The 23,432-nt window shown below is 36.6% G+C and overlaps 1 protein-coding gene across 2 annotated transcripts in view; it reads left to right on the top strand.

Annotated features, from left to right (window-relative positions):
* The window catches only part of MIPOL1 (mirror-image polydactyly 1), a 270,347-nt gene extending 247,798 nt beyond the window's left edge, over window positions 1-22,549 (top strand). For both annotated transcript variants that reach the window (XM_081155068.1, XM_081155067.1), the window contains one exon: window positions 19,943-22,549. In XM_081155068.1, the coding sequence (XP_081011194.1) occupies window positions 19,943-20,009 (67 nt within the window). In that variant the 3' untranslated portion in view covers window positions 20,010-22,549. The remainder of the gene's footprint in view (window positions 1-19,942) is intronic.
* Window positions 22,550-23,432: the final 883 nt, after the last annotated feature.

The raw sequence follows: 23,432 nt of genomic DNA, 5'->3' as shown, positions 1-23,432 counted from the left end.
AATATTTGATAAAGGAGGCAAGAGCATACAATGGAGTAAAGACAGTCTCTTCAATAAATGGCGTTGGGAAAATTTAACAGATACAGTGTATACAAAAAAATGAAACTAGACCACCTCTTTACGCCATATATAAGAATAAACTCAAAATGGATTAAAGACTTAAATGTAAGACTTGAAACCATAAAAATCCTAGAAGAAAACATAGGCAGTAAAATCTCAGATATTTCTTGTAGCAGTATTTTTTCTAATATATATCCTCATGCAAGGGGGGAAAAAACGAGACCACATCAAACTAAAAAGTTTTACACAGCAAAGAAAACCATCAACAAAATGAAAAGAAAATCCACTGAATGAGGGAACGTATTCATCAATGATGCATCTGATAAGGGGTTAATGTCCAAAATTTATAGAGAACTAAAACACCACCAAACAATCCAATTAAAAAATTGGCAAAGGCCCCACCTAGCTGGTTTTCTCAGTGGTTAGAGCTTCAGCCCATGGACTGAAAGGTCCCAGGTTCAATTCCAGCCAAGGGCACATACCTTGGTTGCAGGCTCAATCCCTGAGGGGTACATGCGGAGGCAACCAATCGATGCGTCTCTCTCACATTGATGTTTCTCCCCCCCGCGCCCCCCCCCCCCGGCCCTCTTCTATGCTCTCTGAAAAGCAATGGAAAAAATATCCTCAGGTGAGGATTAAAAAAAAAAAAAATGGGCTAAGGACCTAAATAGACACTTCTCCAAAGAGGACATGCAGATGGCCAGTAGACATGAAAAGATGCTCAATGCCACTAATCATCAAAAAGATGCAAATTAAAACCACAATGACATATCACTTCACACCTATAAGAATGGCTATAATCAATAAGTCCACCAACAACAAGTGTTGGTTAGAATGTGGAGAAAAGGGAGCCCTCATGCACTGTTGGTGGGAATGCAGACTGGGGCAGCCACTGTGGAAAACAGTATGGAGTTTCTTCAGAAATTTAAAAATGGAGCTGCCTTTTGACCCAGCGATCCCACTTCTGGGACTATATCCAAAGAAACCTGAAACACCAATTCAAAAGAATGTATGCACCCTTGTGTTCATTGCAGTGTTATTTACAGTAGCCAAGATCTGGAAACAGTGCAAGTGCCCATCAGTAGATGAATGGATAAAAAAGCTGTGGGACATTCACACCATGGAATAATACTCAGCAGTAAAAAAGGAGGAAACTTTATTGTTTACAACAGCATGCGTAGACCTGGACTGTATTGTGCTAAGTGAAATAAGCCAGTCAGAGTAAGACAAATAACATGATTTCACTTATATGTGGAATCTAATGAATAAAATAGAAACAGACTCATAGATACAGAGAACAGACTGACAGTTGTTGGGGGTGGGGCTGGGTGAAATAGATGAATTAAGCAAAAAAAAACAAACAAACTAAAAAACAACCCAACAGGTGTGGCTCAGTGGTTGAACTTCGACCCATGAACCAAGAAGCCCCTGGTTCGATTCCGAGTCAGGGCACATGCCCAGGTTTCTGGCTCAATCCCCAGTAGGGGGTATGCAGGAGGCTGCTTATTGATGTCTCTCATCAATGTTTCTGTCTATCCCTCTCCCTTCCTCTCTCTCTTAAATCAATAAAAACATATTTTAAAAAATACTCATGGACACAGACATCAGTATGGTGATTACCACAAAGAAGGGGGTGTGAGTGGAAGTAGAAAAGGGTAAAGGGGGGATAAATGTTGATGGAAGGAGACTAGACTGTGGGTGGTGAGCACATAATACAATACACAGGTGATGTATTATAGAATTTTATACTTGAAACCTATTTAATCAACCAATGTACCCCAATAAATTCAATAAAAATATATTTTAAAAATTAAATTAAGATTCAGCGCCCCCAAACTATAATTTTAAAATATTGACTATGCTATAGCATATATAATATTCACCTACTGAGGAAATAACCTAATCAGGTCCACATCCTTCATTTAAAGCCCTTATAGCTATATGTGTTTCAGAATTTAGAGTTTTAAAAAATTTTATGGAGGTAATATGATGTATATTTCTTTTATTGTATACTACCTTCAGTTTTTCTAGAAAACACCTTATATCCAAACATATGAATATATCTGCATTGAAATATATGATTTGTCATCCTAGGTCAGATTTTTGCTACTACATGTTTTTGCAGCAAAGTTATAAAAATACTTTTAGTTTTCCAGAGCTTTCTGAATTTTGAAATTGTACATTAAAGGATTCTGAAGATAGCCTTCTTTCCCATAAAAAGATAGTTGGGCCTGATAAGTTAACAAATGGATACCTGCTGAAGACTTCACATTGTTTCTGTGCCTAGAGTACCAATCGCTGAAATTTAGGGACAAGATCTCACTCATCCCGCTATGATGGTATATTGACTATTCCTCAGTGATGGGGAGGATCAGTGGGAAGGGGCAGAGAATATTCCTAATGGCTTCTTTACCATAATATTTCTAAGAGATTATGGCATATCAAAAGTTGTTTAAGTTTCAGTAACAGAAAATTATAAAAGAGTGATAAATGTTGTTTTGTGTTTTTATTATTTTTGAGAGTATTACAGATGCCCACCCTTGTTTTTCCCTCATTGCCCCCTCCACCCGGCTACCCTCCACCCCAGGCTTCACTGTATTATTGTCTGTGCCCATGGGCAATGCATATAACTTCTTTGATTAAATAGGATTTTTAATAACTGTATTAAATAACAGTCTCTTCAAACTAATATTTATGCCAAGCCTCTGGTCAGGGTAGCTGTTGTACGTATGGGGTATGCTGCTTTATGATGCCAGGTCATGTCGTGACTTAATGCACCAGGCTGAACTTATCGTGAGGGTTTTGTCACAGTAGGAGCTTTTTATATTTCAAAAACTTCCCAAAACTTTATTCCATTGTTGTTAAAGTTCTTTCCTGGAATCTCACAAGTTAGTTAAGTTTTATGCTTAGTGAGATGCTAGCCACCTATTAGTTGGGTTAAGTAAAAGGAAAAAACCAAAGGCCACACATAAAGGATTTTTTTTTTTGAAAGAGGAATTTATGGTTTTCTCTGGAAAAGATGTCCTTTTATTACAGCCTGCAGGTAGCTTTTGAAGGATGAGCCACAAAAGGAGAAGATAAACTGCAGAAACAAAAGTATTTTAGAGCATCAAGTTCTCATTGTAGCCCAAATACAAGCTGGTTTGAACTTCTCCCTAAAAACTCTTTCCTCACAATTCTGTGAATCTGATCTGTTTTAAGCAAAGCATTTTGCCTACTCATGAATAAGAATGTATACTGATGTGCCCAAGAAAAGTAAAGGCAAATGTGTGTAACTTAATAATGCTAAAAGAATTAACTTGGAAATTTCAGTCTGTAAAATATAATCAATTTTCCTACAAAATATATATAACCACTGATTGTTCATTTCCAGCCAGTACAAAACATTGTAAAATTTTAATTTCAATCTTAAAAAATTACTTTATACATATATATTTTGTTGACTAGAGTGCAAATTCTGTGAGAAAAGAATTTGGTTTTGCTTACTTAGGTTTTTTAATTTGCTGTTACAAACAGTGCTACAAGTGAACAGCCTTTCTTAAGCATATTTTTTTATGGTTCTTGCAATAGAACTATAGGATAAATTTCTAGAAATGAAAATTTTAAGGTTCAAAAATGTCTCCCTTTTCAATTCCAAGTATTAGCAAATTGTTCTTTTAAAAAGTTATATGAGGCTCTGACTGGGTAGCTCAGTTAGAGTGCTGGCCCAACACACCAAGGCTGCAAGTTCTATCCTATGTTAGGGCACATACAAGAATCACCCAATGAATGCATAAATAAGTGGAACAACAAATCAGTGGTTTTTTCTCTCTCTCTTTTCCTCCCTCTCTGAAATCAGTAAACTTTTTTAAGGTTATATGAACAACTCATAATCTATTAGAATATTGATTTTCCCAAGCTTCACCACTATTTAGTGTTATCAATGTTTTTAACCTTTCAATCAGAAAGGTGAAAATTATATCTCATTTTAATATGCTTATTTAACTTAAATTATGAATAAAGTTAAGCGATTTTTTGTATTTTTATTTGCAGTATGTTTTTCTTTTTATGTGAACTGCCTCATTATGACCTTTTCCCATTTTTTGTAATAGACTGTTAATTTTTATTAATTAATATAAAGTCTGGATAGTAAATAAATTAGCTTTTTGTTATATGTACTGTGAACATTTCCCCCATTTAAAACTTTGCTTATGTTATTTTTTGAACAGAGGGGTTTTTTTGTTGTTTTTTTACATTGTCAGGTTTACATTTGTTAAATTGTAGCATTTTGTGATAACTAAGGCACCTTGCCTTCTCTTGAGTTGCCTACTGGAGATTAATTATTTATAATTAAGTGCATAGAAAAAGCATGAGAACTATTTATAAACTTGGTCTTTGTGTACTTTTTTTCTTTTAAACAAAAGATTGTTTTTATTAATTAGCAGTTCCGTGGATAATTGTTTTTATACCTTAATAGTAATTCTGGGTGGTTTATCTTCGCAAATAAGCTATTTAGTCATAGTTCTTCAACCATAAATCTCCTCTTCCAAAGCAAATACCCTGCAAGGATAGACAAACAGGATCAAAACAGCGAGCGGTTTGAGCTCCGCAGGCTGGCTTGGCCTCATTTGGGTGTGGGAGATTAAAGGGAGGTACTGAGGTAGCTTTGACTGGATAAGGAAGTGTGTCTTTTAGCTCAAATAATTTTTTATTTGTAAATACTTAATTAGCAAAATTGTACAGCCTTTATTCATGTTAAAAAACAATGAAATGAGTAGTTCTTAAATCTTTGTGTACCATATGTCCCCTTAATTTGTTTTTTCTAGGAAAATTCTAGCTATTAAGTAAAATTGTAAAATCTATATAATATAGGTACTAAATATAAATACTTTAGAGCCACATGTAACTTTTAAGCCGCATGCTTTCTGGCAGCCTCACAGAACCCCCAAACCTGTGGAGGGTTCAACAAAAACCAAGTGAGAACGGGAAGAGAAGGAGGTGGCATTTTCTCTTCCAAGCGCCTGTTGTTCACTGTAGTGGCTAAGTACGTGTGCATCTTTATTGAGAGAAATATTAAATAATATCATTTTTGATAGACCAAACATTTTAAAAATGCTTTTTAACCACAGTATGTATTTTTGCAAGTTACTAAAGCAATATACATTAATTTTAGGAAAAAAATTAAATATTGCTAAGCAACTTGGCATTTTGACAAAATGATTTAATAGTACATACAATATAACTTGATTCACTAAATGTTATGAATGACCATCCATGACATTGTCCATACTATTTTACTAAATAACTTAAATGACTTTAAACCTATCATATGGTTTACCATAATTTATTTAACTAATTCATTATTGTTACTACTTAGTTGTTTTAAAATACTGCTGCAATGAACATAATTACAGCTAAATATTTGCCCATATCTGCAATTATTGCAGAGAACACAAATTCCTGGAAGTGGAATTGTTGAGTTAAAAACTATTTAGAATTTTTAGAAAAAGTTTCTGTTAATTAGAAAAGCAATTAGGCTCTTTATGGAGATGCAACTGAAAAACTGCAGATTTTAAATCTCTTTGGATATATGGGAAAGAGAAATATAGTGCTGGGATTTTTATAGTATATGGATTAACATTTCACCTTACCCTTTAACTATAAAACACATCATAAATACTTTCTATCATAAGAATCACCTAAATTATAAACTCTGTATATATAAGGATATATATAGAATTTAATTCAGATGTACTTCTTATGGTATAAGGACTGAGAATTTTTATTCAAAATTTCTATACTTTTTAAATATGGCTTTTTTATATCCTTCAAAGACACTGGCACATAATAGAGCAGAATGCTGTAAAGCTCAAAAAGGCAGAGTATGCTTCCCTTCAAAGAGTTGCCCTATGGTCTAGTTCAGATTGAGAAAGTTTAGACAGGAGTTAATAGCTTGCTTTGAGGATAGTAAGTCATGCTCTGTTCTCGCAAGCATGTCAAAGTAGTGGACCAGCACTTTTTGACAGATTAATATGAATGACTTAAGTCCATGGGTGTGTGTACATAAGCTTTAGAAGCACACTGCCAATGGAAACTGTTTGGCAAAAGGTAACAACTATGAAGAAGACTGGCTCTTTTAACTTGTTCCATTACAGCTGGCAGTATCTGTTCTCCTAGCTGTTTCATTGTAAACATGAATACAAAAAGTTTCTGCTTAGTCTGACTACATACTATGTGGAATTAAAAATTGGAAAGATACTGGATTTTAGTGAGAAATATAGACCAGTATAGGGGAAAACAAGCAGTAAATTAGGATTATGTTTTCATCTCTGTTACTATTATTACAAGATATAAAGACAACTCACAAAAATATTGTTAGGTACTTAGCTCTCTATTAAATTTGATGGAATCAATAAGAGGTGGGCTATATGGTTCTTGCCCACAAGAATTTTAAAGCATTGGTATTTAGTTACTTCCAAATACTACTTCATTGTACGTAGTTGTAGCTAAATATTTCGAGAAGGCACAAATTCCTGGATTTGTTGAGCTAGAGAATATTTCATATCCTGCATCTGATGTGACACTAGTAACATCTAGTTTCTATTTTGCCTTATTGTCATTTTACAGAGCGCAGTGGTACTGAATAACCTGTTAATTGTTCAGTGCGAGAACTCTGGAGGAAAGGAAGCCTTGAGGAAATTGAACTTGGTCCTGTAGAATGGTTGGGACTTGAAGAAACAGACAGGAGAGAGGAGGGAAAGAGCATAAATGAAGCAGAGGTGCCAAGAGGGGACAGTGCAAAGGTCGGCCTGGCAGGAGCCCAGGTTCCTGCGATGACATCAGAGAGTCTAGGCTGGGCTTAGTTACTGAATGCGTTCAAAAGCAGGCAAAGGCGTCTAGAGTGCGTGTGACAGGGAATGAGCCCCTGTAGAGTTTCGTAAGCGGCAAAGGTTTCTTAATGGAAGTCGCATTTTAGGAGTATCAGTCTCGCTTAGCCCTGGGGAGGGTCAGCCGGAGCGGGCTCGCCTTAGGCCAGTGCTCGCCGGGCGCCCTCTCAGTACCCCGGGCCCTGGTGCAGGCCGCTGGCGGCAGCCAGGGTGCAGGAAGGGATTCGTATCAGAAACACCGTGGAGAAAAACACTGTGATCTGGTGACTAGAGAAACGTGAGGAGTGAAGAAATAGGCGGTATTTTTAGGATTTTTCTGCCTAACAGGAATAACACAGTGCCATTAATAGAATGACTTTAGTTCAGTGCTAAGAACTAATTTCATTTTCTTTCTGTGTAACCCTAACTTATGAACTTATGAGAAAAAATATTAAGTTGAGTTTGAGAACAGCACTGTGTGATAGCAGATATAAAACTCATCAAAATTGGCTTCCAGACACTGAAGAGTAAAAGAAGGGAAGGGCTTCGGAGGCTCCTTCTCTGGGAATAATTGAAATACCCATGGGAATGTCTTCGGAATGACGGCAGTTTAGGTTACATGGCCCTGTTTCCCACATAATCAAACTCTTTCTGTAGAGTTTAGTGCTGAAAGTCAGAATGTCCAAAGTCATTCTGAATGACAAAGATTATTCTTCCGAGCTGCACCTCAAGCCATTCAAAGCCAGGCTGATGCCAAGGCTGTGGTTCCAAGTGTCACTCCTAACTCCTTACTGGGCAAACGGCGGATCAGTTCCTGAGATGGTATCACCTGGAAGAACTAACTAAACCGGGCTGCTAGGTGGGTGTCATGCAGCTGAAAGCAGATGGGGAAAGAATTCTTGTAATTATTTTGTTTAAAAACGCACATGATGAGCATGGGCGATTAGCAAAGATTTATAGCAATTATTCATTAATATCATCTAGGTTATTTACTCAAAAGAAGTATTTCTACCAAATTTAGGTAACAAAACATATAGCAGAAGACATAAACACTACTATGTTGACCAAACACAACCTAATCTAAGGAAAAATAATGATAAATTACAACTCTTATGTATCATGCTTTATAGTATGTTTGAAAAACCTTTAGGATTTTATCAGTTTTATCAGGAGGCAGGTATAAGGCTGTTCTTCACACCCAGGTGAGAATGCTCCATTAATTAAGAAATAGTTTTCATTGGCCTTACAAAATGCTATCTAGTACTCTGTAAGTCATACTCCTTATAAATATATGAGGCCTTATTTATTACCTTTGCTGCCAAATTTAAGGCAGTTTCTAGAATATAAAAATCTATATGTATTGTTAACAGTGCAAATACTGGAAGTGTAAAGCAGGAGTAGGGACCGTCCGGCCCACGGGCTGTATACGGCCTGCAAAATCATTTGGTCTGGCCCTGCCACAGCAACTGCAGGCAGGACTCAAAGTTCAATAAATCTAGGAGTTTTTTTCACAACTAATTTTTAAGTTGATAATTTTGTATACCCCTCAAATGATGTTATAAATATCCAAATGGCCTTGGCAGAAAAAAGTTTCCCCACACCTGGAAAGGAAGTCACATGAAAAATCCATCAGTGAATAAATTACTCACTGTAAATAAATTTGAACATAAGTGTAATTCACATTTAAGATCACTGTAACTCAGTCCTCTAAGGCAATTTACTAAATAGTGCCCTGTCAGCTCAAAAGAGTTAATATGTTTCTATGTCAGTAACCACCAATGAATAATCTAATCTAGATACTGAGAATAAAGCCCATTAATCTTTAATACTAACACTTTAACACATAAAAAAAGATATATGTGATTCAATTTCAAGTCTTCTATAGTGCTTGAAAAGTATTAACTGTGAAGTGAATGGATATTAAAGAACAGAATTGGCATTTACAAGTGGCATATAAAAATGAGATACCAGAAAGAAATGAAACTCAGAAATGCTTGTCTTTCTATGCATCCAGAATTCCTTATCTATAAAGTACAAAACAAAAGAAACCATTAATAAAATGAAAAGGGAACTCATTGTATGGTAGAACATATTTGCCAATGAGACATCCGGTAAGCGGTTAATTTCCAAAATATATTAAGAACTTGTACAACTCAACACCAGAAAGACAAACCGTCCAATTAAAAAATGGGCAAATGACCTAAATGGACACTTTTCCAAAGAGGACATACAGGTGGCCAAGAGACATATGAAAAAACTGCTCAACATTACTAATCAGAGAGATGCAAATTAAAACCACAATGAAATATCACCCCACACCTGTCAGAATGGCACCATCAACAAGTCAACAAACTGTTGTCAAGGGTGTGGAGAAAAGAAACCGTAGTGCACTGCTGGTGGGAATGCAGACTGGTGCAGCCACTGTGGAAAACAGCATGGAGTTTCCTCAAAAAATTAAAAATGGAGCTGCCTTTTGATCTAACAATCCCACTTCTGGGGATATATCCAAAGAAACCTGAAACACCAATTCAAAAGAATATATGCACCCCTGTGTTCATAGCAGTATTATTTATAGTAGCCAAGATCTGGAAGCAGCCCAAGTGCCCATCGGTAGATGAGTGGGTAAAAGAGCTGTGATACATTTACACCATGCAACACTACACAGCCATAAAAAAGGAAATCTTACCTTTTATGACAGAATGGATAGACCTGGAGATTATTATGCTAAGTGTAATAAGCCAGTTAGGTCAAATACCATATGACCTCACTTATATGTGGAATCAAATGAACAAAATAAACGGACAAAATAGAAACAGAGGCATGGATATGTGGAACAGACTGACAGCTGTCCGTGGGGGGGGAGGCGGGGGGCGGTGACTGGATAAAAGAAGGTGGAGAGATTAGCCAAAGAACATATATGCATAACCCATAGACAAAGACTATAGTGTGGTGATGGCCAGAGGGAGGGGGGAGGGACTGGGTGGAGGCAAGTTAAGGTGGGGGGAATGGGGATATCTGTAATAGTGTCAACACTAAAGTTTAAAAAAGTGTATATGTTTGGAATATATACTATTTTTGAAATGTATGAAGTATAAATATGTTTCATTTTTTTACCTGCATGGTATAGACCTTTATAATGCTTTACCTTTTATATGTTGTTGTGATGGCAATTCTAAATAAATAATGTATATTCTATCAGTAGTATGTATAAAACTTTTCAGAGAAATCTGCCTTTTCATGATTACATTACTTAGCTAAATTTTAATGTTTTAGAAGGATTAATTTCTTTTATTCATATAAAAAATTTAGGACTTTGCCCTGCGAGTGTGGCTCAGTGGTTGAATGTCAACCCATGAACCAAGGGGTCACCACTTCGATTCCTGGTCAGGGCACATGCCCCGGCTGCGGGCTCGATCCCTAGTAGGGGGCGTGCAGGAGGCAACTAGTTGATCAATATTTCTCTCATTGATGTTTCTATCTCTCTATCCCTCCCCCTTCCTCTCTCTCTCAAATCAATAAAAACATATTTTTAAAAAATTTAAGACTTTATGTAAAATATTTAAATCTGATAACTTTGCATTTGATACTGCCAGAAAGAAGCAGTGACTACCCAGCAGTCTAAAAATACCATGAATGAGATGAAACTCCAAACTTCTATTTACTGTATCCTTATTTTGAAACCAAAGATCAATTCTCCATAGGGAAAAAAACAAAACACTTTTGGCACAATATAATTCAGCAATTTTCAAAACAATATTTAAGAAAGAAATGACTTATCACTCTTAATTTTAAACAAAAGACCCTCTAAAAGTAGAGAAAATGATATTTTAAGTGGACAATGACATAACCAAAACAATCCGTTTCAGGCTAAAAGACACAAAGGTCTTCTCTGTAGCTTCACATGTAACTTAGGGGGAGGTTCATATGGACTGTCCTTTAAACTTCGGAGCAGGGCAAAACACAAAAACCAGAATTTTTTTAAAATCTGCATTCTTTTTAAATAATACCACTAGCATACCCCATTTCAACTCTTAAAAATCAAGAGTTTTGAATGGAATAGTTAAAATGGTTATCCTTGTTATCAAATTTTTCCTACATATGCCTGCTTGGTTTTTGTTTGTTTTTATTGATTTGAGAGAGAGAGAAACATCCATATGAGAGAGAAACATTGATCAGTTGCCTCCCGTACATGCCCTGACCAGGGATCAAACCCGCAACCTGAGTATGTGTCCTGACCGGGAATCGAATCTGCCACCTTTTGGTGCACAGGGATCATGCTCCAGCCAACTGAGCCACACCGGCCAGGGCTGCCGGCTTGCTGTTTACTCTGGTGCTTCTCCTGTTGAAGATGCATAAATAATTCACATCTATGGCAATTCCATTCTTTTGTGTGCTTAGTTTTTCTGTCCTGACAAGTTATAAAATCAAAAAAAGAGCTAAAGATGCTGGTTTTAAGAATCAGTAATTATTGTCACATTAACTAAATTCCTCCTGATACAAAAAGGGTAACCTTAACTTAGTTCTCACTTAGGGTGAAATTTCACTTAACATCTTTTCCAACAAGCCCCTATACTCTCCCCATTTAAAGTGGGGGAAATCAGTTCCTTTCAATCACATAACATTATTTTTAAAAACAACATCATGTTTTTAAAGGCTAGTATTTAGTCAAAGGGAAGAGAAGATTCGGGGACTAGGTTCTTGATGGGAAGTCAGAGAAGTGCCTTTGGGTAAATTTCTGCTTAGCATTGGTTTTGTTTTTTGGTTTGATTTTGGTTTCTGTCTCTCCCTCTAGATTTCTTTACTGCTATTGGAATTCCATTTTAATAATTATCATTACCAAATTATTTTAGGCATAGGTCTATGGGAAATAAAGACTAACTTTTCTACTTTCACACCTGTGCCCTATGACTGGCCCAAACAAAACAAATGTTATGGAATCTTTTCATCTGAAGTGTAGGAAAGATGTGGCCCAAAATCATTTCAAGAGCCATAGTAATTTTGTAAGCTTTATTTCCTGAGTATTATCTTGTGTTTGGGATGGTAGAGGTTTCTACTTAATCTCAAAGATCTTGATATGAGGATTAACAGGGAGATGAATGCTAGATTCTTCTCAGTGTTATAGCATATCCATGTAAATTTATCTATGACATTAACTAGGCTAATATTTTTTTATTACAGATTTCCCCTTTTCCCCCCCATTGATCCCCTCCACCCCACTTCTGCCCCCGGACACAGGCCTTCCCCACACCATTGTCTGTGTCCACCGGTTATGCATATATGCCTATAAGTTCTTTGGCTAATCTCTCCCCACCCACTCCCCAACCCTCGCCTTCCCACTGAGATTCATCAGTCTGTTCGCTGCTTCCATGTCTCTGGATCTATTTTGTTCATCAGTTTATTTTGTTCATTATATTCCATATATGAGTGAGATCATGTGATACTTGTCTTTCTCCTACTGGCTTATTTCACTTAGCATAATACTCTCCAAGTCCCAAAGGGTAAGAGATGCTTCTTTTTTATAGCTGCATAGTATTCCGTGGTGTAAATGTCCCACAGCTTTTTTATCCACTCATCTACTGATGGGCACTTGGGCAGTTTCCAGATCTTAGCTATTGTAAACTGTGCTGCTATGAACATAGGGGTGCATAAGTGCTTTCTAATTGGTGTTTTGGGTTTCTTAGGATATATTTCTAGAAGTGGCAGCACTGGGTCAAATGGCAGTTCCATTTTTAATTTTTTGAGGCACCTCCATACTGTTTTCCATAGTGGCTGCCCCAGTCTGCATCCCCACCAGCAGTGTACTAGGGTTCCCCTTTCTCCACACCCTCGCCAGTACTTGTTGTTCGTTAATTTATTGATGGCAGCCATTCTGGCAAATGTGAGGTGATACTTCATTGTGGTTTTAATTTGCATCTCTCTGATGATTAGTGACTTGAGCATTTTTCCATATCTCTTGGCCATGTGTATGTGCTCTTTGGAGAAGTGTCTACTTAAGTCCTTTAACCTAGGCTAATATTTTTAACACAATCTTTTGTTAAGATATTTTAAAATTTTTTCCTACAGAGAAAAGACTGACAGCTGTCAGGGGGGAGAAGGGCTGGGAGGCTGGGTGAAATAGGTGAAGGAATTAAGCAGAAAACAAAAACAAAACTCATAGACACAGAGAACAGTATGGTGATTACCAGAGGGAAAGGGGATGGGGGAGGTAGAAATGGTGATGGAAGGGGACTAGGCTTTGGATGGTGAACACAGTACAATGTACAGATGATGTGTTATAGAATCGTACTCTTGAAACTTATATGATTTCATTAACCAATGTGACCCCAATAAATTCAATTAAAAATTTATTTTTAAGATAACCCCCCAAAATAAGTAATTTAAAAATAAGTAAAAATGTCCCTAGCCATTTGCATTGATAATCTGTTTTACAATAAAAATCTTAAAAGTGATGTTCATCTGCAGTCTCTATTTTTTGTGGCATCCTTTCAAAATATTTTACATGAATTTATATAGTAAATAATTGTCGTATATCCTCCTTTTTCTTCAGTAAATTGTTCTTGTGATAATTACTTTGGCTTCCCACATCTCTGATTATCAATTTTTCTTCATTTACTCTAGTCTAATTACAGTTGAAATCATATTTTAACTATTGTTGTTATAATGTCAATTATAGATAAATAAATTATGCCCATGTCTAAATCAGCCGCAATTCATTATTAACACTGACTTGCTGACAAAAACACACACAAAATGTTTTAGGCTTAAAGTTTTATAAAAGTGAGATCTATTTGTAAGCCCTTATCTGTTTAATAGTGAACCCTTTCCATTTTAAAAATGTCTTTTGGGGGTCAGACAAAATGCACGATACCATCATAGTATTGTTAGGTTGGTAAAATTTTGGAATTTATTTTTTGGTTTTGATAAAGAATGACTCATGAACTTTTTAGTGAATATATCTTGAAAGTTGAAACACAGAACAATAATTAAATTTTAATTTAAAAATAGAGTAAGGGCTGTGGGCAGTGAACTATATTAGGCATGACATCAACTTCAGCAAGCCGTGCTCTACAAATCCGTCACATTTGCCAGGTATCACAGCCTAGAAACTCTTGCTTCCACGCCACATGTGGTCAGATGAGAGCATCCAGCTTTCTCTCTGTCGCTCCACGTCAGCGGTATCTGCTGTTCGGCCCATTCCTTCAGTGTGAGTTTCAGGCACCTGATTCAGTGCCTCGCCCTCTCTTCCCCGACGTTCACGCTAAGAAATGTCAGCATCGGTGTCAGTCATCTGTCCTGTTCCTCTGTGAATGCTAACGACCTTTACCTCCTCTCCACTTCAGCTACAGTGGACGTTGTAGATCTCTCAGAACTTTTTTACATCGAAATCCTAAGATCAAAGCTGCTTCTTTGACAATAACCACAGGCTTATTTCAAGCACGCTCGCTGTTTAGCCTCGATGCAGATCAAGACAACATCTAGCCCCTTGCTCCCTCCATTTTTTCCTAAGCTGCCAGCCCCTTACAGACTTGCTTTCTTCTCCACCCAGTCTGGCTTCTAGGTTTAATCATTTTCTCCCCAGGACACAGCCTTCCACGCTGTGTTTCAGCCCACTTGCCCTGTGTCATACTTACCTATAACTTCTATAATTTGCCCTCTAGAGCCATATCTACCCCGAAAGTATAGAGCTAATGGGGGGGTTATACTACTATGACGATCAATGTCTCCTACAAATTATGTAACCTTTAACGTTCCCTTACATGCCCAAGATCACCTCCCTTCCTTGTCCCATTAAACTGTCCCCATTCTCCTCCAGGCGTCTTTTTCCTCTTGCCCTGTGCTTTCGCAGAGAACCCCACCTCCTACTCCACGGGGAAACTGAACCTGGCAGGGACGATCTGCCAGGTCACTTCCTCCGCACCTTCAGAATGGCCCACAGCTGTGTCCTTCCCACGTTTCCCTTCAGCCTTCAAGGAGAAGTTGTCCAGGCCTGTTTTCAGTGACGGCGCCGCGAGTCATGCCTATAATCGCAGCCCCGGAGCCTGCTTACAAAGGCCTCCTCCCTCCCTCTACTTCAGTGTCTTCCACAGTCTTCTCCGCAGGGCCCGTGTCCTCTTTTTTGAACAGTCAGTGCCTGGAACAGTGCCTGGTACACAGAAACTACAGAGTGAGTGCTCGCCCATTGAACGGAAACCCGCATCATAAACCTAGAATCCCTTCTTAACACATGCCCTTACATACAGAGCCCACCAACTGTCCCACCAACGTCTCAACTTTGTACGTACCAAGCTGAATTCGTTCTCCACTGCTCTTCCTCTCCACTGTGTTGGTTAGCAGATGGCTGGCTGTCTAGTCACCAAAACCAGACACCTGGGAGTCATCCGTCTTGACCACCACATCCCCCGGACCCGACCCTCAGCAGTCACTAGGTCCTTTCGGTTCCATACTCTAGATATCTGTCAGATTCACCCCTCCTTGCCATCTGCACAGCTCAGCTCTGGTTCATATCTCCTAAGATTTTTTTTTTGTGGTAAATCTTCATAACATAAAATTTACTATTTTAACTATTTTTAAATGTACAGTTTTGTGGTCTTAAGTAGATACACATTGTTGTGCTTACTAGGATTATTTTTTTTTAAAAGCACTATCTGGACTTCCTCCCTACCTATGGGCCAACCTGCCTCCATCCCATCCCTACATTCTTGACAATGTGATATTTCTAAAATGAAAATAATGGTACTAGATGAGCTAAAGCCCTTTCATTGCTTCCCACTGTCTTCATTAGTGGTTTCATCACAAAGTTTGCACAGGTTCAAACTGAAGTGAGGAAATACACATACACATATATAGTATCAAGTTTCTCTAAATTTTTTCAACTTAAGGGTTGAGTGAATTAATGAACAGCAATATTAATCAAGATAAGAAATACTGAAACATACAAAGAAGGTAGGTTTTGTTTTAGATAAGAAGCAAGAGGAAATGACTTGAGGGCGGTTGGATACATGAGTCTGAAACTCAGAAGAGAGTTGCGATGGAGATCTGTATTTGGAAGTCATAGCGTTTAAGTGGAATTGAGGAAGCAAATAACATCTCTTGAGGAAATCATGAAAAGTGTAAAGAAAAGGTGATAAAATAAATAGACATTTAAAAGATCAGAGAAAGAACAGCATCATAGCAAAAGAAAAAAGTCCATTTCAAGTCGCCTCACCCTGCCGTCATGGTTGAAGGAGGGCAAGATCTTGGGAACTAACGGAACACTCTAGGGGCAGCATTTTTCCAGGCTTTTCTGTCTTCTCTGCTGGGAGGATGGTTGTTACCCATCTCTCTTGAATTTCCCCAGTTCTTTCTTCTTGAAATAAAACACTTTAAGACAACTATGTTTGATGGGGTAACCTCATTGCCTAAATAATAGGAGTGTTTTTTCTGGAGAAAACTGATGAGCTGATAAGAATGCTACTCTCACATTAACAAGTACAAAAATTTCTCTCAAAATGAGGAATTTGTTCTGTTTTTAATCCTTTCTGCCACTTTGCCACAAAATTATCAAGTCAATAAAAGTAATTCAAGCTCACAAAAATTTAGAAATAAGCCTTAAAAGTCGCAGTATTTTTGGAAGTGGTATAGCACCGGACAGATGCGGGATGGTAATTAACCTGGCCTTGCATCCAGAACCCACTAGCAGTGTGGCTCTGATCAGATTACTTTTGGTTTCGTCATGGAGTTATAATGAAAAATAAATCTGTGCATAAATCGCTTCTCATAGTTCCTGGCACAAAGTAGTCATTAAGTATTACTTGCCTTTTAAAATATATCACAGTATTCTGTAAGAGTGAAAATTAAAAGTAAACCAATTAAGAAAATTGTAAATAACTTATGGTTCATTTACTTGATGGAAAACTATGTATTTCCATTGACAGACAACAGTGTGGTGATAGCCAGAGGAGAAGGGGGTGGGGTAGGTGGAGGTGGGCAAAGGGGAGGGGGAATGGGGACGGAAAGAGGCTTTGCTTGGGGCAATGGGCCCGCAACCCAATGTGCAGCTGATGTTTTGTTCGGTTGTACACTTGAAACCTGTATGGTTTTGTGAACCAATGTCACCCCAATAAATGCAATTTAAAAATAAAATTTAAAAAAAGATGTATTTTGTTGTACTATATACATATTATATACACGTACCAAATATAAAAATGTTTATTGCTGAAATAGGATTTCTATCTAGAATATAGCTGTAAGTATATTTTTAAGTTTATATAGAAATTATAGCAAAAATAGGTTATAACTAATAAATCCTAATTATGTGCAATGCCATCAATTTACTTTTCTATAATTTGTTACTAAAATAATAGATGAAATAAACCAACAAATGTGTTCCCAATTTGACTTAAGTAAGAATTTGAGGGAAAATTTTAATGAAGCTGTTAAGACAAAGAATCCATTAACCTCTAACCTGAAATCTGTAATTTTCCAGTCACCCAAACCCTAGTGGAAGTAGCTTTGAACTAAGAACAAGGAAGCTAGGCCCAGATTTGTCACTGTTTTACCACAGAACCTTGCATACAAGTTTACTTGTCTGTGCTTCAGTTTCTTCGTATTTAAAATAAGGAAATCCTAACCCTAGCTCTAACCGTTTTTTCCTATTGCGTGAAGCCCTTGGAAGCAATTGCTGAGTAAAATGTAAAGTAGTTGGAGCCTGTTCTAGTAAGCGACATAATTTTTTAAAAATATTATTGATTTGGACAGTAAAGAGTAGCCTGCAGGCAAATCCTGCAAGGTGCTTCCAGAGACATGCACGCCAACCTTCCTGTTGGCACAGTGCACGTTTGGCAGGTGCATTTCATTCCTTACAGGAAGGAATAGGTGCTCCATTGTGTTTCAGAAGTCAGTAAGCTTTCACAAAACTAAGTAATTGACATTTTTCTCATTTCTGAGATCAAATTTTCATAAATCATTCAACCTGGATAAACTGAGAATGTGGTTGATCTAGTAATTGTTGAAATATAGTAAAGACATTGCAAAACATGATATTTAAGTATTTCCTCCTAACCTCTTCCCTTAGCACTTTGTTCTAGTTCTAAACTGAAAAAAGTCCTAATGCATAAAAAGGAAACAAAAGTAAGAGGAGCCTGTCTATCTGTAAAGGAGAAGCCAAAAGAAGCACACTCGGATTCATCTCAGTAATCTGGGATTCCAACGATTCAGAACTTGTGGTGATAATAATAGTTATGCAGAATAAAGTTTACTTTTACATTACGAGGGAGTTTTTTAATAGTGCAGATGATTTTGTGGAGGAGGTATGTATTTAACCAACTTGAAAGTAATGATTTCCTGACTTTTTACAATATATGCAGAGAGAGGCTCTTGATGTCTTCTGCAGATTTCTACTGGCAGCTATTTCTCAATAGTTCATTCAAGTTACTATCATATTTTAACAATGCACTTTAAATTTCATACTGACATTTTTCTTCCCCCTCCTCCACAATTCAAGTTAGTGAAACTTTGTCTAAATTAAAGGATTTATGTAATCCTGTGAATCATAATATTCAGAGTAAATAGGATAGCACTAGTTTTTGTCAATAGTCCAACTTATACAACTTGATGTATGAAGAGAGTGAATTGTCCAGTGAATTTTCTAGTTCAGGTATTTGCACCAATAGGCTGAAGCTGTGAATGTATAATACTTAAGTGTAGCTTACATTTGAGAAATTTGTAGTAACAAATGTAGGACAGATTTGCATTTTCACTCTAAGATCATTGCTACATTCTCAAAGCAAAGATTTTTTGATGCACCAGATTCTTCCATTTCACATTTGTGTTTTCTAACAGGACTTGATATATGCAGAATCACCCAGTAACCTGGAGCTAGTTTTCAGCGTTGGATGCAGCTGATGAGTGTGTCTGAGCCAGTGTGTATGACACTAAGAATGCCTTCATTCCTTTAGTGTCTAGCTCTGTACTAAGTTTATTTGCAAAGAACCCTCATGCATGGATCCATATAAATGAGCAAGCTGCTCCCATATAAATGAGGCAGGCTGGAGCAGACGAGGCTGTTGCTCAGCAATCTAGGGAGGGAAGGCTGTGTATATAAAAACTACTAGGCACGATTTTCACTTATAATGATGATTTCTCTATGTATAACACCAAGCAAGTTTTAGTTAACATTTTATACTTTCAGTAAAGAAACTAAAAGAAAAAAAACAATCAATGGTCTGATTCCATCGTCTTTTGTCAAGCAAAACTCTCACTGGTCCACAGGAATGTGGTCTCCCTCCCATAAAGTAGCCTAAAAACACTACAGAATGCCCTTCTGAACTTTTCATCTGTTTTCAGTATAATGGGTGAGTTCTTAACTAAAAATCACTTACCTTTGACTAAAAAGCATATGTAATCATTTCTAACCTGTTTATACTACTCAGGAATAGAAAGATTTTAAATGTAGTACAGAAAGCCTGTTTTTAGGACCATCAAATCATTTGTATATATTTAAATTATTTTCATGCCACTGAGACATGAAGTTTTTCCCACTAGCCACCTAATTCCTGGCTGGATTTTCATCAGCTAACTCTGTGAAAAAGACATTTAACTTATAAGAATTGTACAGTATACTCGTGTGTCACTTATTTAGCTAAGTAACAGATGTAAGAGTGCTAGCGTTTCTGTATTGAAATCAGTACTTCTTAGGTAAAAATCAGTTTGAAACTCTCTACGTTGACTGTGTCACCCTGTCACTGCATAGGAAATCATAGATTCACCACCTTAACACAAGGAGGTAAGTGTTGAAATGAGTATCTTCTGTATTCATGTAGCATCTCCTGCTGACATAATCTGAAGATCTGGGTTAAAGTTTGTGTTGTTGTTGTTGTTTTTTAACCTCAAATATTTGGCACTTTACACCGGTGCCTCTTGCTTACAGCGACGCTTTATTTCTTAACATGACTACCCGGATTGCTTGGTCACAGGCAAATACTGTCCTTTTTCAGCCAAAACATTCCTGACAATAATTGCACTTTATATATTCCCCTTTTTCTCCCCCCCCCCCCCAGGTTGGAAAGGCTGGTGGACGTCCTGAGGAAGAAGGTTGGAGCGGGGACCGTGCGGACCGTGATCTGACTGAAACAAGGCCGCCTGGGAAGCAGTCACATCTGGGGACCAGGCTGCTTCATTCAGCACTGTGTAAACACCAAAGCCTTAACTTAGCAAACAGTTGTTAGAAGTGGGACACTCCAACCACATTCCAAGCTGAGATAAAATCAAATCACAAATGTTTAACCACTTTGTTGCTGACTGGAGTTATTTATCCAAATGTATTAACTGTAGGCTTTTACCAATGGGTAGCTATAAAGTTGTAGTTTATTTTGTAACTATTTTCTGTCTCACTATATTTAATAAAGCTCTTTTTACTGAGAGACTATTATAAAAACATTGTGAAGTTGGTGGGATCATATCTTCCCATATGGCCCTTTCTGAATCAAAATGCAGCAAAGTAAATATGTCTAAACCTTAATCTGCTGTGTAAGGTCAAAACTTCAAATACATGCATTTTTCAATATAGAGTTTATTTCTTACCTGATGAGAGAAGCTCAGACATAAGAGTATCTAGTCTTCCTTCAATGCATGCATGTAATCTTTGTTAGTATTAAAGAATATTAAGTATAGATACTAAGAATTAAATGTATAATTTCTTTTAATAAGAGTTTGGTACATTAAAATTATACTAATCAAGGAATGATTTTTGTTTCAATAAAAACAATGCAGACTGTCTTCAATGAAAAGAGGATATTGTTCATGTGTACTTGCAAATTCAATATTTTTTAATGCTTGGATGGATAATTAGATTACCACTTGAATTTTTGTTGTGGAGGAAGAGAATCCAATATGTAATATACAATAAAATTATAATGTAAAAACATATGGTCTTGGAAAAAAGCAAACCTACAGTTTGGTTCAGGTTACATAGTTTTTTTTTATTTAAGAAAGAACTTAAAATAGTTACAGCATAGTCATGTCTAACCATATGAAATTATTAATAAAACTAAGATTTACATATAGGCTATAGGAGACATATCTTCATTTTTTAAGATTAATAGATGAGAGGCCAATAGAAAATGACTATGTCTAGAATTGGATGAAAAAGACAAGCAGAGACTGAATTCATGAAAAATTTTGTAGGCAAGTGAAAATTTTTCTAAGTTCATACACTTCCTTAATTCATCTTTAAGGTTGAAGTAAATGATCTATCATTGCCTGTTTTCAAGACATGCACAGATTAATTTATGCACCATTCCTTCCTACACCATTGGAGACTGTCCGGTTGAGGTTTTTTATTCTGCAGGAAGGTGGAAGGTGCTTTATCACAGAGTGACGGAGGAACTGGAAGGCTACCCCAGTTTCTTCCTCATTAAATCCTTACATTAACTGAGAGTTAGAATCATCCCATTGAATTTAAGGTACGTTGCCTGCTTTTAATTATTATTTTATACTATGAGAATTAGAAAATGAAGAACAACAGGGGTTAAAAGTAAGCTACCAGGATCTTCTCTATAGTCCTAAAAGAATTATAGCCTCTCATAGGCCATATAAACAGAGAAATTTTAAATAATTTGGTCTTACATGGAGTCTTGTCCCTGAGCTCTAATTGAAACATAACAGCTCAACTTGTGAAGGAACAAATCACGAAGGTAAGTAAAGAGAAAAATTTTGTCACGAAATTGTCCATTCTTGAATCCTCTTCAGAGATGTCACAAGGACACTTGAATTATCCATTTAGTCCTGAAGAACAGACAAGTCTCTCTGAGTTATTTTGCTTGGGGTTTTATAAAACACAAAGTGTAGAGTGGCATAAAGACATTTTACAACTTCCAAACAGTTCTCTCTATACCTAAACGATCAGATTAGAGCCAGCAGTTCCTGTAATCAGTATTCAGAACTTCTATAAAATTGGATATTATGAAGTTAAATTTACAAAACAGTTCAAACATCCACTATTATTCGATGTAGGTAATCACCCCAAAATATCACACATCCCCTTGAAAATGAGTTGTCTACAAAATTACAATGCTAAGTATTATAGACAACTATTCTCATTAATTGATTTCTTGCACTTAAAAATATGCACCAACAGTGTTTCAAATTGTCTCTTTTTATTGTATGAAGAGATAACCTTGTTCACTGAAGATCAGTTCTCTACATATTCAATAATAAAGCAACTTCAGAAGTATTTAAAGATGCCCAGAGATGTTTTTTTAGTTTGCTTTAAACATCAAATGTAATCCCTACAGTAACATGAGAAATCGTTTCTTGGAAAAATAAGTAGTTCAGAAGAAAATCAGGAAAATAATACAAACGTGTAGCATTTGATGATTTGCAAAGGTTTTTCGCATTTATATATTTTTTTATCCTATCAGCCATATAACAACAATAATAAATTATATCTATATCAGCCACATGATGATGATGATAATTTTAGTATTATTGTTATTACTATTACATACGTTTTACAGATGAGGAAACAGAAAGGCCAGGAACTTGCCAAAGACTGGCTGGGACTTACCACTGAGGGCTTATGACTAAATCTCCAAGCAAACCATAGGTCTCCAAACCCCTCTAAATTTAAAAACAAAACTCTTTTTAATAAAGATTTGAACTTGTATAATTTCTGTTGTTGTATCATTTCTTTTATACACTTATATATGAAATCTCTAAAAATCAAGCTTGTGTGCATTTCTTTCAATGAAACACAATAATGTGAATGGCACATGGATGTAAATAGCATCACTTCATTGCTACCTCTCTGGGGTTACAGGAGCAGCATGCTTTGTCTTAGCCTTCACTAATTAGGAATATTGTGACAATTCATTGTTAATTTAAAAAAACCCTTGAGTTGCTTTTTACTATTTTAAGCTGGCCTTATGTTAAAAACTGACAGTGTTGTTTTATCAAATGGAAGCCTAAACTTCAAGGCTCACTCTACCTCCCGGAGCAACTGTTAGAGATAAAGCCAGTTATAGGCAAGCTATAAGCAAGTTATTGGTTATAAGCAAGACATAAGCAGTTATAGTGAAGTCAATAGTTATTTTTATATGAGAAAATTTCATTCTACTTTTATAAATAAGCCATATGTTAAAATTATTTAAAATGTTTTACCTAATAAAATATTTTCCCTTTTCAATGAGAAACTGAATCCCTTCTATATTTCCTTATTCAAATAAACTGAAGAATCTTCTTGTTAAATCACTTACTGAGAGAATTAAGTTGTTTTGGAGGGTTTTTTTCCTTCACACAGAAAAGGGTTAGAACATTAAAAATTTGTTGTCTTATTTTGGATATAATTGCATAGAAAAGCATTTTTATGTGTAGTATTTTCAAAGATTATAATTATTTTTAAAGTTTCTGTTTTAATGAGTCATATTATAACGATAAAATAGCCATGGCCCCGGACGGTGTGCTCAGTGGGTGAACATCAACCCATGAACCAAGAGGTCACCGGTTTGGTTCCCAGTCAGGGCACGGGCCCGAGATGAGAGTGGCCAGCTC

Source organism: Miniopterus schreibersii (genome assembly GCF_964146895.1).
Source record: "Miniopterus schreibersii genome assembly, chromosome: 1".
Classification (NCBI taxonomy): domain Eukaryota; kingdom Metazoa; phylum Chordata; class Mammalia; order Chiroptera; family Miniopteridae; genus Miniopterus; species Miniopterus schreibersii.
This window is presented reverse-complemented; position numbering and strand designations above follow the sequence as displayed.